We start from the raw sequence: 13,471 nt of genomic DNA on the forward strand, positions 1-13,471 counted from the left end.
ATAGTTCTATCAGCCTTCTTTTGGTTATTATTTGTTTGGAGTATGACTTTCCACCCTTTCATTTTGAGCTTATCTTTAGAGCTGAGATGACTTTCTTGAAGACAAGAGAGTCAAGCTTTAACATTCCATCCATGCAGTCACCTTGTGCCTTTATTTATTGTCACCAGCGCTGTCAGTGGTGCCTGTACAACAAATCGACCACTCTTGTGGGCTTTCACTTTTTTTTTTCTGATAGAAAAGGAAATTGAGGGACAAGGTGGTGGTGCACCTGGCTGAGGGCACACTGTGCAAGGACCCAAGTTCAAACCCCTGGTCCCCACCTGAAGGGGGAAAGCTTTGCGAGTGGTGAAGCAGTGTTGCAGGTGTCCAGCTCTCTCCTTCTGTATCTACCCCTTCCCTCTTGATTTCTGGCTGTCTCTATCCAGTAAACAAATATAAGTTAAAAAAAACTTTAGCGCAAAGCACAAGGACCGGCATAAAGGTCCCGGTTCGAACCCCGGCTCCCCACCTGCAGGGGAGTCCCTTCACAGGCAGTGAAGCAGGTCTGCAGGTGTCTGTCTTTCTCTCCTCCTCTCTGTCTTCCCCTCCCTCTCTCCATTTCTCTCTGTCCTATCCAACAACGACAACAACAATAATAACTACAACAATAAAACAACAAGGGCAACAAAAGGGAATAAATAAATAAAATAAATATTAAAAAAAAAACTTTAAAAAAAGAGAAGGAGGGAGTCGGGCTGTAGCGCAGCGGGTTAAGCGCAGGTGGCGCAAAGCACAAGGACCGGCATAAGGATCCCGGTTCGAACCCCGGCTCCCCACCTGCAGGGGAGTCGCTTCACAGGCGGTGAAGCGGGTCTGCAGGTGTCTATCTTTCTCTCCTCCTCTCTGTCTTCCCCTCCTCTCTCCATTTCTCTCTGTCCTATCCAACAACGACAACAACAATAAAAAAAAAACTACAACAATAAAAAAAAACTACAACAATAAAAAAAACAACAAGGGCAACAAAAGGGAATAAATAAATAAAATAAATATTAAAAAAAAAAAAAGAGAAGGAAATTGAGAGGGAGGGGAGGATAGAGGAATCAGGGGAACCTGCAGCATTGCTTTGCCGCTTGTGAAGCTTCCCCCTGCAAGTGGAAACTGAGGACTTGAACAGGTGTGTCCTGTACAGACTACTGTGTGCACTCCAGACGGTGTGCCACCACTTGGCCCCTCACTTTGAGCCTTAGAGAGTGCTGCCTTCTTCTTCTTTTTCTTTTTTTGAATTTATTTATTTATTCATGAGAAAGGAGAGAGAAAAAGAACCAGATGTCACTCTGGCACATGTGCTGCAGGGGATTGAACTCAGGACCTCATGGTTGATAATCCAATGCTTTATCCACTGCACCACCTCCCGGACGAACTCCCCCCTCCTCCTTCAGAGCACTGCTCACCTCTGGCTTATGGTGGTGCTGGGGACTGAACCTGGGACTCTGGAACCGCATGGAAGCCTTTTTTCTTTTTTTTTTTTTTAACTTTTTAAAATTTATTTTAAAAGAGAGACATTAACAAAACCGTAGGATAAGAGGGGTACAACTCCACACAATTCCCACCACCAGATCTCCGTATCTCATCCCCTCCCCTGATAGCTTTCCTATTCTTTATCCCTCTGGGAGTATCGACCCAAGGTCATTGTGGGGTGCAGAAGGTGGAAGGTCTGGCTTCTGTAATTGCTTCCCCGCTGAACATGGGCGTTGACTGGTCGATCCATACTCCCAGCCTGACTCTCTCCTTCCCTAGTAGGGTGGGTCTCTGGGGAAGCAGAGCTCCAGGACACATTGGTGGGGTCGTCAGTCAAGGGAACTCTGGTCAGCATCATGCTAGCATCTGTAACCTGGTGGGACCCTTTTTCTATAACCACTAATGCCATTTCCCCAGAAACCTCAGTTATTTCTTTAAATAAGTTCTTTTGGAAAACTGGGAAATGTTACACATGTACAAACTATTATATTTTACTGTATACTGTTAACCCCCCAGTTAAAAAAAATAAGTTCTTTGCTGCCTTCTTCTGCTCTTCTCCTGGAATACCCACTACTCTCATATTGTCTTTCCTCCTGGGGTCAGACAGTTGTCATGGTTTCTTTGCTAAAAGTGAAACTTAGTGGCAAGCAGAACAGTTCAGTTGGATAGTGCGCTGCTTTGCCACCCAGGTCCAAGTCCAGCCACCACTGTATTGAAGAAAACTTCAGTGCTGTGATCTCTCTCTCTCTCTCTCTCTCGTCTCTGCCTCAAAAAACAACTTAGGTCTCTCTTTTTTCTTTTTTTAAATATTTATTTATTCCCTTTTTGTTGCCCTTGTTTTTTATTGTTGTAGTCATTATTGTTGTTATTGATGTCATTGTTGGAGGACAGAGAGAAATGGAGGAGGGGGAAGACAGAGAGGGGGAGAGAAAGATAGACACCTGCAGACCTGCTTCACTGCCTGTGAAGTGACTCCCCTGCAGTGGGGAGCCAGGGGCTCGAACCGGGATCCTTACTCTGTCCTTGTGCTTTGTGACACATGCACTTCACTCGCTGCACTACCGCCTGACTCCCTCTCTTCTCTTCTCTTCTCTTCTCTTCTCTTCTCTTCTCTTCTCTTCTCTTCTCTTCTCTCTTTTTTTTTTTTTCCTCCAGGGTTATTGCTGGGCTCGGTGCCTGCACCATGAATCCACCGCTCCTGGAGGCCATTTTCCCCCCTTTTTGTTGCCCTAGTTGTTGCAGCCTCGTTGCGGTTATTATTGCCATTGTTGACGTTGCTTTGTTGTTGGATAGGACAGAGAGAAATGGAGAGAGGAGGGGAAGACAGAGAGAGAGGGGAGAGAAAGACACCTGCAGACCTGCTTCACCGCCCGTGAAGCGCCTCCCCTGCAGGTGGGGAGCCGGGGGCTCGAACCGGGATCCTTACGCCGGTCCCTGCGCTTTGCGCCACGTGCGTTTAACCCACTGCGCCACCGCCTGACTCTCTTCTTTTTCTTTTTTTTAAAGAAAGCCCTGTTCAGTTCTGGGTTATGGTGGTCCAGGGTATTGAACCTGAGACTTTGGAGCCAGCCTCAGACATGACAGTCTCATTTGTATAACCATTATACCCCCACCCAGTTCTCTCTTTCCTACCGGAATCATTTCTAGATGTCTATACTCTCACACACGGATTCTGTCTTCCACGTTCACTCTCATGTTTTCTAATGCATTCTTTATTTTTGATGCAGTCTTCATTTATCTTATCTCAGCTCCAAGTTTATTTGGTTCTTTTTTGGTCTCAGTCTCTTTGGTAGTGTTCCTTCTGTTTATTCCTTTTATTCTTCAATTTACTAAACTGCCTTGAGTTTTCCTGTAGCCCCTTTATTCTTCAGGATAGTTCTCTTAAATTCTCAGTTATATCACAATCTTCTGACTTTAAGGTTGCTTTCCGGAGAACTGTCATTTTCTGTGATCTTGTGTTGCCTTGATTTCTCATAGTGCTTCAAGAATTCCTCCTGAGATGGCACATTTGAAGTAGTTCACACCTTCTTATTGACGTTAAGTTCTGTTTGCTTTGATTCTAACAATTTGGCAGCTTGGTAATTAGTGGCCATTCTAATGTTTTCCAGTAGTTGACACTATAGCTTAAGTTTCCGTTACTCTGACCTGAGGTGCCTCTGGCTTTATATGGTAGGTGTCTCCCATCTTTCACCACCATCGTCAGAGGTGTGAACTAACACCCTTGCTTTACTGTTTGTTCATCCTGGGTCACTGGTGCCTTGCTACTGTGGTATCAGTGCAGCTGCAGGTCTCATTTTGAGGCCCAGGATGGTGGAAAGTATATCTGGCTGTCTGGGTGGTGGGACTCCACTACTGTGGGGGCTTGGAGACAGAAGGTACCCAGGCTCCGGGCGCTGAGGTCTGATTCACACACAAACTGCGCTGCTACATACCCTGCTGGGCCCCTAGCATGCTGCAAGCCCTGCAGCCACTGCCAGGGATGAGTGTAGGAGCTATTGCCTCTGCTACTTCCTCTTCTCCAGAGCCACAGGTCAGGCTTGTGGGCCCTACCATGTCTATGAACCCGGTGTGCCCACCTCTATGTCTACAGCTGTATGGATCTCTCTGGCATGCTGGTGTGTAGAGCAGAAGGCTCTCTGTTGAGCTGTGGATAACCAACTTGCTGTAGCTTGAGGGGAGAGACAAAGGGAGTGTCTCACATCCCCATGATGGTGATGCCACTTTTTCTTTTGTCTCTGAAACCAAATTAGAAACCTGACACCCTGCACCAGCAGTGGAGCTGATCCCTATGTTCGAGTCTATTTGCTGCCAGAAAGGAGGTGGTCAAGTCGCAAGAAGACTTCAGTGAAGCGGAAGACCTTGGAGCCCCTGTTTGATGAGACGTGAGTGGGCCCACTGGCCTGCCCACAATGCCCCAAGCACATACATATCTGCTGGCAACCACTGTGTTCCCAGCGGCCTGCAGGAGGCTGGAAGACTAGGGCAGGGCAACATGGTATCTGTACTTTAGTGGGAGGATGGGACTCCCTACCAGGTGGTTTAGTGAAGCAACTTATTTTTTTCCCCACACAGGGACAGAAGTTTCCCTGACTATGGGATGTTCCATACTTGTCACTCTCCATGAAGCAAAAACATTTTAATTTGGATTTCCTTTAAATTTGTTTTCAAGCAGCAGTTAAAAACAAACATACCTTGAAGTTAAACACTTCAAGTGTCCTCCAAGAAAAGTAGCCCCCCCCCCCATGTCCTTTCAGCATCCTTTGTCACAGGCTCTGATCACAGTTCTTGCTTCTGGTGGGCCAGCTGCAGCAACGCTATGTTCTTATTATTGACTTACTCAAGTCAACCGAGATGCAGACTCTCGTCATTTTTTTTTTTCTGCTTCAGAATCCAAAGACATGAGTAGTCAGCATATGAAGGTATTATACAATGATTACAAGTTGTTTTCACTTTTTCTTTTCTACTAGTGAGTTAGTACTTATTTACAAAATTATCAGATAACAGGGGTACAACTCTGCACTGTTCCCACCACTGTTCCCACCACTGGAGTTCTGGACCTCCAGTCCTTCCTCCATTGTGAGCTACAGCAGTTCTCCGGAGGTTGCAGATAAGAGTCACTATTATTTCTACAACCATCTGTCTATATTTGGCTTTTTTTTTTTTAGAGTTCTATCTTCTCTTCCTTTCCAAGTCACATCTACACCAAATACTACATCCAAATGTCCCTTCTTTTTTTCTCCTCTCTCGTTTCTGATGGAGTTGGAGTTCAGAGCCCTCTGGTCATCTTCCCCCTATCCCTTCTCCCTCACTGGGAATATGGATCACAATTATTTTTGCAATTTTGCAGAAGATAGGAGTTCTGGCTTCTGTAATTACTTTGCTGGACATGGGCATTGACAAGTCAATCCACACCCCCAACCTGTTTCTATCATTCCCTAGTGGGGCTGGGCTCTGAAGTGGTGAGCTTCCAATACACATTGGTGAGGTTATCTGTCCAGGGAAGTCAGGATGGAATCGTGACAGTGTCTGCAATTTGGTGGCTGAAAGGCAGCAAGATACAAAGTGGGACAAAATGATTAATGGATAGGAAACAGGAAAAAAAAAAAAACATGAAGTAGGGAAGAGAACAGGATCTTAAGGTGGACAGAAACTAGGAAGTCCATTTTAGGCATGTCTCTAGGGGCCCACAACTATGGAAGTTGCAATCGTTGTCCCCACACCTTCTCCAGTGTTGTTGTTGCTGTCATTTCTGATGTATGACATTCTCACAGGGGTGAGGTGATATCTCCTTGTCTTTATTTGCATTTCTCGACAATCAGTGGCTTGGAGCAATTTTTCATAGATCTGTTGGTCTTTTGTATGTCTTCTGTAGTGAATATTCTGTTCATATTCTCTTCCCACTTTTGAATTGGGTCACTTGCTTTTTTGTTGCTAATTTTGGTGAGCTCTTTATATATCATTGTGGTTGTTAGCTTGTCTGATATATGGCATGTAAAAGTCTTCTCTCAGTCTGTGAAGAGTCTCTTCATTTGGGTGATTTCTTTTGCTGTGCAGAAGCTTTTCAATTTGATGTAGTTCCATTGGTTTATTTTCGTTTTAGTCTTCTCTGCAGTTGGGTTTGTATCGTCAAAGATGCCTTTGAGATTTACGTAAGAGTTCCACCAATATTTTCCTCTAAGTATTTGATAGTTCCTGGCCTAACATCCAGGTTCTTGATCTAATTGGAGTTTACTATTGTTCCTGGTGAGATAAAGTGGTTCAGTTTCATTTTTCATAAGCTTTAGCCCAATTTTCCCAGCACCATTTATTGAAGAGACCCTCCTTCCTCCATTTAATAGTTTGGGCCCCCTTTATCAAAAATTAGATGGCCATAGGTGTGGAGGGTTATTTCTGGGCTTTCAATTCTGTTCCACGGGTCTGTGTATCTATTTTTGCTCCAGTACCAGGCAGTTTCTATTACAATGGCCTTATTTATAGTTTGAGATCTGGGAGTGTGGTACCTCCATTTCTGTTTCTTTTTCTCAAGATTGTTTTGGCAATTCTAGGTGTTTTCTGGTTCCAGATAAATGATTGTAACTTTTGCTCTATTTTCTTGAAGAAAACTGATAGGACCTTTATGGGCATTGCATTAAATTTGTATATGGCTCTGGATAGAATATTTTTTGAATATGTTAATTCTTCCAGTCCATGAGCATGGGATATCTTTCCACTTCTTTGTATAATTTTTCTATTTCCTTGAATAGAGACTCAGAGTTTTCAGCATACAAGTATTTCACTTCTTTGGTTAGGTCTATTCCTAGATATTTTATTGATTTTTTGCTGCTATAGTGAATGGGCGTGATTTCTGGATATCTTCTTCTTCTGACTTGTGTTTGTGTAAAGGAATACCATTAATTTTTGTATGTTAATTTTGTAGCCTGACACCTTACTGTATTGTCTAATAATTTTCAGAAGCTTCCTGCTGGGTTCTTTAGGTTTTTCTATGTATACTATCATATCATCTACAAATAGTCAGAGTTTGACTTCTTCTCTTCCAATCTTTATTCTTTTTTCTTGCCTGACTGCTATGGTGAGAGCTTCCAATACTATGCTGAAGAGTAATGATGATAGTGGGCAGCCCTGTATACTACCTGATCTGAGGGGGAATGTTTTCAGCTTCTGCCCACTGAGGATGACGTTTGCGGTAGGTTTACTGTATATGGACCCTACTATCTTAAGGAATTTTCCATCTATTCCCATTTTTGTAGTGTTTTGATCATGAAGGGATGTTGGATTTTGCCAAGGGAAAAATCTGCATCTAGCTTTTTAGCTTCTTAGAGAACTCTATTCTTTGTGTTTAATTCCTTAGTGAAAAATTCCTTCAACTTTTGAGTGTATTTCTCCATACTATGCTTAGATTCTTGTAGCCTTCATAATAAGCTTCCTGTAGTCTTTCTCTCTACATCTATTAATTTCTTGGGGTCTCTGTTTCATTTCTACTTAACTGATAGGGTATGGCTAGCTGTTCTATATTTTTCTGCTTACACATTTATTGTGCTGACTATTGCTGACCAGCAGATGGCGCCATTGTTGTGATCTCTAGGCTCCTCTTTATTTCGCAGCGGAGGGAGTGGGAACGGGTGTTGGGTTTTTTTTTTTATGTTCACAAATGCTCCGTTTTTGGTGTGTCCTTGCCTGAAATTCAGAAGGCTAAAACCCCTGAGTCAAAGATTGGAAGGTCATAAGCTTTGTTCTCTTTCTGCTGACACTGGGAGCTGCCTACATTGCTTGGTATGTGTAGAGGCAAAACAGCATCGCACTGTGCTGCTACCCAGAGCTCTGAATTTGAGTTCAGCTTCAGTCCCCCATGCCCCTTCTCACCCAGCCGTGCAAGCAAGTACTTGCCTGAGGCTGTGGGTGTTTCAGGTATAGTTGGTGGATTCTGTTTAGCTTTGTATGTATGGTTGTATTTATTTGTTGTTTGGGGGGGAGATCTGATATGATCCCTGTTACTCCATGACCACACCTCCCGGAAGTCCCCTCACCTTTTTTTTTTTTCTTTTTTAGGAATTTTAACTTTTATTTAGGGAAATTGAGAACATTCACATGTTAGATCATCAGAGAGAGAGAGAGAGAGAGAAGAGAGGGGAGAGAAGCCGAGTTACTACTCACACGATGACCTAGACAGAGAACGAGCCACGCCCACAGGTCTCCCTTTTAACATCTAAGCCCCGCCTCCACCTTTCCAAGCCACACCTGCCACCACTTCCATTTTCAGGGCGGTATCCTCCAGGTACCTCCGCCCCTCAACATTTCCCCTTTTGGAGTATGGACCCAAACTTTTTAGGATGTTGAAGGACAGACTTTTGAGCTTCTGTAGCTGCTTCCTGCTACATGTGGGCAGTTGTCTGGTCAACCCATACTCCTCGACACACCTGTTCTGTCCCTACTGTTTCCCTAGTAGGCTAGGGCTCTGGAGAGATGAGGTTTTTGAGACTTCACCATGTGGTCCTCTGTGCAGGAGGTCAGGGTGGGGTCGTGGCAGCATCTGGGACTTGATGGGTGATGTCTAAACAGAGAAAGCAGTCCCTTCACTGCTTCACCACTCATGAAGCTTCCACCCTGCAGGTGGGGACCAGGGGCTTGAACCTGGTTCTCTGCACATGGTAGCATTTGCACTTTACCAGGAGCACCACCACTTGGCCCCAATAACTACAAGTTTGAAAAGGGCTGCACTGAATCCTTTGGCTGTGCTTAAAAATGAATCTTTGGAGAAGGGTGTGGAGAGAGAATCTTATTTGTTCCCATCTACTTGACACTTGTGCCTGGAACCACCCTGGTATTCAGGAGTTACTGACTGCACCGGTCTTCTGCTGTAACCCAGTTCTAACAGCACGCCAAAACAGCTAGAGGGGAACATGAGAGGAAGAGGGTTGATACTGGACTTCTCTGACAAACCTCATTTGGTAGTGATTCTCTTCCTCATCCAATTATAACAAGATATGCCAGGGTTACCTGGGAGGCAACCTTCACCCTAAAAGTAAGCCTGGCAGGAGTCCAGAGGCCTCTTGTGAGTATATGGCACAGCTGGATACTAAGGTTTCTGAGGGGAGAGCCCATGACTTTCCACACGTCAAAAATGAAATGGAGCTGAGCAGCATCCTAGCCCTCAGCTGGCCAGAGAAGCTGAAAGGGTGACAGCCTTGGAGAAAGCAAGTCAACCCCAGAGCACAGCAGCCCAAGGCACAGCTGATATGTAGACTAGCTGGTGGTGCACATTACTAAGCACGAGAATCCAGGTGCAAGCCCCTGGTCCTCACTTGCTGCAGGCTTCCCAGATATCTGTCTGTCTGTATGTCTCTTTCTCGCTCCCCTACTTCCCCTTCCCTTCTCAATTTATTTCTGTCCTATTAAGTATAATGAAAATAAAGCAAAATAAAAGAAGTAAAAATAGGGAAATAGTTGGAACACAAGAAAACATGTACATCTCGCTTCCTAATTTTCTGCTTCTTCAAGATTTGAGTTTTTTGTTCCCATGGAAGAAGTACAGAAGAGGTCACTAGATGTCGCTGTGAAGAACAGCAGGCCCCCTGGTTCACACAGAAGGAAGGAGTTAGGAAAAGTAAGTATGAGGGGGACTCTGGGCCCCATCCCCTCCTGCCACTCCCAGGAGCCCTTTAGCAAAAGGTGGCTTCATGGAGATTCTGGTGGAATCACCTGACTACTCCAGAAATGAATTAAAGTGGATTACAGTCTACTGTGTGCCTCGGAGCTTTTAAACTAAAATCATCAAATATACAGATGTTTAAAATCAAGGCCTAGAGGTGGCACAGCAGATAAAAGTCTTGGACTCTCAAATTTGATCCCCAGCATGTGTCAGAGTGATGCTCTGGTCCTTTCTCTCTCCCCTCTGCTCTCTCATAAATCAATAAAAAAAACTTAAAAAAAAATCTTTAAAGATTCAACATAATCTCTTTTGTGTGATGCCATGGGTCAAACCAGGGCTTCATACACATAGCACTACAGCCTTTGATAAGCCTCGTCTTAACCAATTTGAAACTCTACCAGGTCCATGAGCACACAGGCATTTGAGCATCTTCCACATTATTAATTATTGTTTCTTACACTTCCAAGAGAAGCTTTTATTATTGTGATGGTGGGACTTTTTTTTTTTATTAAGTAAAAATAGTGAGGTCAGGCAATGGCACACCACCCACTCAGGCGAGTACAAACATCACCATGCACAAGGGGCTTGGGCTCCGGGGGGAAGCTTCATGAGTGGTGAAGCAGTCTTGCTTTTCTCTTTTCCTACCACCCCTTTTCCCACTCAATTTCCCTGTCAAAAAGAAAGGGGGGGGGGGAAATGGCTTGTAGGGGGCTGGGTGGTGGCACACCTGGTTGAGCACACGTTACAGTGTACAAGGACCCAGGTTCGAGCCCCCAGTCCCCATCTGCAGGGGGAATGCTTTGCGAGTGGTGAAGCAGTGTTGCAGGTGTCTCTCCCTTTCTGTATCACCCCCTTGCCTCTCGATTTCTGGCTGTCTCTATCCAGTAAATAAAATAAAGATAATAAAATTTTAATGGCCTGCAGGAATGTTAGGTTCACTGTGTAGACACCAAACCCCAGCAATAACCATGGAAATCATTTAAAAAATGGAGAAGGGATGACGCTCTAAATTCTGAAACCCAAAGAAATTCGTTTCTTATCACTCCTGTTTAGCTCAGTCTATTTCCATTTCATGCAATCTTGGTGGGAAGAATTAATGATTGTGGTCATTTAGGTCCTGATTGACTTGTCAAAAGAAGATCTGATTAAGGGCTTCTGCCAGTGGTGAGTTTTTTTTTTATTGTTATAGTTATTGATGTCATCATTGTTGGATAGGACAGAGAGAAATGAAGAAAGAAGAAGACAGAGAAAGGGAGAGAAAGATAGACACCTGCAGACCTGCTTCACTGCCTGTGAAGCGACTCCCCTGCAGGTGGGGAGCCGGGGCTCGAACTGGGATCCTTATGCTGGTCCTTGCGCTTTGTGCCACCTGCGCTTAACCTGCTGCGCTACCGCCCAACTCCCTTCTTTCCATTTTTTATTTGTACCAAATGGGTTACAAGATTTTAAGATTCCAGGGTATAGTTCTACACCATACCCACCAAAATTCTGTGCCCCACCCTCCCACCTCCCCAAGTTCTCAGTCTTAAAAACTGTTTGCTTCTGGTTATTTTAAAATTTTCAAGTTCCTATGTATCAATTCTCATATGTGTAAAACCATCGGTAGGTGTCTTTCATCTCTTATTTCACAAAGCATCACCACTCTGTGATCTTTTATTTGATCGCGTCAGTCTGCTCTTCTTGACTTAGTCACAGACCATTTTCCTTATACCACCCAAAGTATTTCCTTGCTCAGCACATTTCAGCTTCTCTGGTTCTCAAGATGGGAGAGACTTTCACCCTGACTTAAGGTCTTACCAGCTGCACAACTCCTTAAGCTCTAGCCTTAATCCCGATGGGCTGGTTTGTGGAGAGAGGGGTTGTGGGTGAGACCCAGAGCAGACACCCAGGTAGACTGGATTTTCAGCTGGCCCTGATGGTGCCACACCACCGCTCACACAAACCCTCCTGACTGTCTTTCAGGTATCAGCTGACTCCTGACGGACAGCCCAGAAGCTGAAGCAGAGCTCCACCACCCTCTGCATACACGTGTCCACGTGTGTATTTCTTAACAAGTCAGAGACGCCAAGTGCAGACATACATTCTTGTGTGGAATTATACTGCATGGCTGGATGTCATTAGGGTGTCATGTACATGACAGCAAGTGCTACTCTCTTGCTTGGATTGAACTGCTTAAATCCAGAAAGGGAGGTCTTTATGCCTTCTCATGCTATCCAAACCTCAGTGGTGATTTTTCACCTTTGGGAAGCAATTACTGACCCTCTCATTTAGGACATGCCTGAACATCTGCATCAAGTGTCTAATTTCAGGCACAGAGGGTGAGGGAGCTTTGCTCCAGGACAGCTAACAGGTTTCCTAGGCTGTAGCTGAGCCACAGAGGTGGCTCTTTTATGGGGATAAAAAGCGAGTCACCCCCAAAGTGCTGAGAGCAAGTGCTCTGAAGTCCTCTTCTGCCACACTATGCACTGAAAGCAAACTTTGTCAGCGGTGTGTTGAAACAAGTGCCTCTTTTCATTTCAAATTTTACAAAGTGGAATAGGTGTCCACGGGCTGCTGTGCTGTGTGGTCCCATCATCTCTCTCGTCCACTCAGACAAAGACCCCAGGCCACCATCAGCTTTTGCCTTCACTCCCACTCACCTCAAGATTATCATGTTTCTCTCCTTTTCATTATCCAGTTTCCCGTTTCCTACCAGAAATAATGTGCCTTATAGACTCAGCAAGCCAACCTCGAGTTGCTTGCTACTTCAGTTATGTCCAAATGCCCTCCTGCAGAATTCTCCAAGCCATCAATCACATCCTTCCTGCTCAGCTCCAGTGCTTCCTCCACTAGCCCATCCACACGCCTCTCCCGGCACTGCTGCACTTGTCAATCATGGGCACTTTTCACTCAGCAATCGCACCTTGAACATTTGAGACTGTTTATTGAGTATCTGCTCAGGATCCTATGCTAAGAAGTTACTTGTATGGGGCTTGGTATTTAATGTTTGTTCACTCTGTAAATGGCCTGGAGGCTGCTTGAAATGATTTCCCCCTCCATGATCCAAGACTGTGCTAAGTACATGGTAGGCTGCATGTAATAAAATGTACTTCCACTGAGCTTTCTATCCTGAACGGGAACTTCTCCTAGTAAAATGGGACAGCCAGTGTCTGTCCTGACTAGTTCACAGTGGCACTGTAATACCCACTATAATGCTGCATCTTGATAACGGCTGATGTGCCAGGGAAGTTACAGAGTGTGAAGCCCAGAACCTCTGGAGTATCAGTAACCCCTCCAACAACTGAGCTCAAGAGAGAAAAGTGAAACCTACCTTTCCTCCTTCAAGCACATACAAAACTTCAATCATGGGAGTCAGGCGGTAGCAAAACGGGTTAAAGCGCACGTGGCACAAAGCACAAGGACCGGCATAAGGATCCCGGTTTGAGCCCCCGGCTCCCCACCTGCAGGGGAAGTTGCTTCACAGGCAGTGAAGCAGGTCTGTAGGTGTCTGTCTTTCTCTCTCCCTCTCTGTCTTCTCCTCCTCTCTCCATTTCTCTCTGTCCTATCCAACAACGACGACAAAACAACAATACAACAACAAAACAAGGGCAACAAAAGGGAAAATAAATAATAATAATAATAATAAAGAAAACTTCAATCATGGACAGTGTTTATTTTCAAACATAGTTTATTAAAAGGTAAAATAAGCTCTTTGCTGATGGATAAAATTCCCTTGCAGTGGGACCAGGCAGTGGCACACCTGGTTGAGCACACATGTTACAGTGCACAAGGACCCAGGTTCAAGCCCCCAAGTCCCACCTTCAGGGGGAAAGCTTTGCAAGTAGTGAA

General features: G+C 44.8%; 1 protein-coding gene across 4 annotated transcripts in view; it reads left to right on the plus strand.

Moving 5' to 3' along the window:
* ESYT3 (extended synaptotagmin 3) overlaps positions 1 to 13,110 on the plus strand; it is a 62,328-nt gene extending 49,218 nt beyond the window's left edge. The window contains exons 20-23 of one of the 4 annotated variants that reach the window (XM_060196503.1): positions 4,248 to 4,379; positions 9,493 to 9,598; positions 10,758 to 10,807; positions 11,606 to 13,109. In XM_060196503.1, coding sequence (XP_060052486.1) covers positions 4,248 to 4,379; positions 9,493 to 9,598; positions 10,758 to 10,807; positions 11,606 to 11,642 — 325 coding nt within the window. In that variant the 3' untranslated portion in view covers positions 11,643 to 13,109. Of the gene's footprint in view, positions 1 to 4,247; positions 4,384 to 7,751; positions 8,491 to 9,492; positions 9,599 to 10,757; positions 10,808 to 11,605 lie in introns of those variants that run through there. The other 3 variants (XM_060196508.1, XM_060196516.1, XM_060196520.1) reach the window with 3 other exon arrangements.
* The last annotated feature ends 361 nt before the right edge of the window (positions 13,111 to 13,471 follow it).

Source organism: Erinaceus europaeus, chromosome 1, assembly GCF_950295315.1.
Source record: "Erinaceus europaeus chromosome 1, mEriEur2.1, whole genome shotgun sequence".
NCBI lineage: Eukaryota > Metazoa > Chordata > Mammalia > Eulipotyphla > Erinaceidae > Erinaceus > Erinaceus europaeus.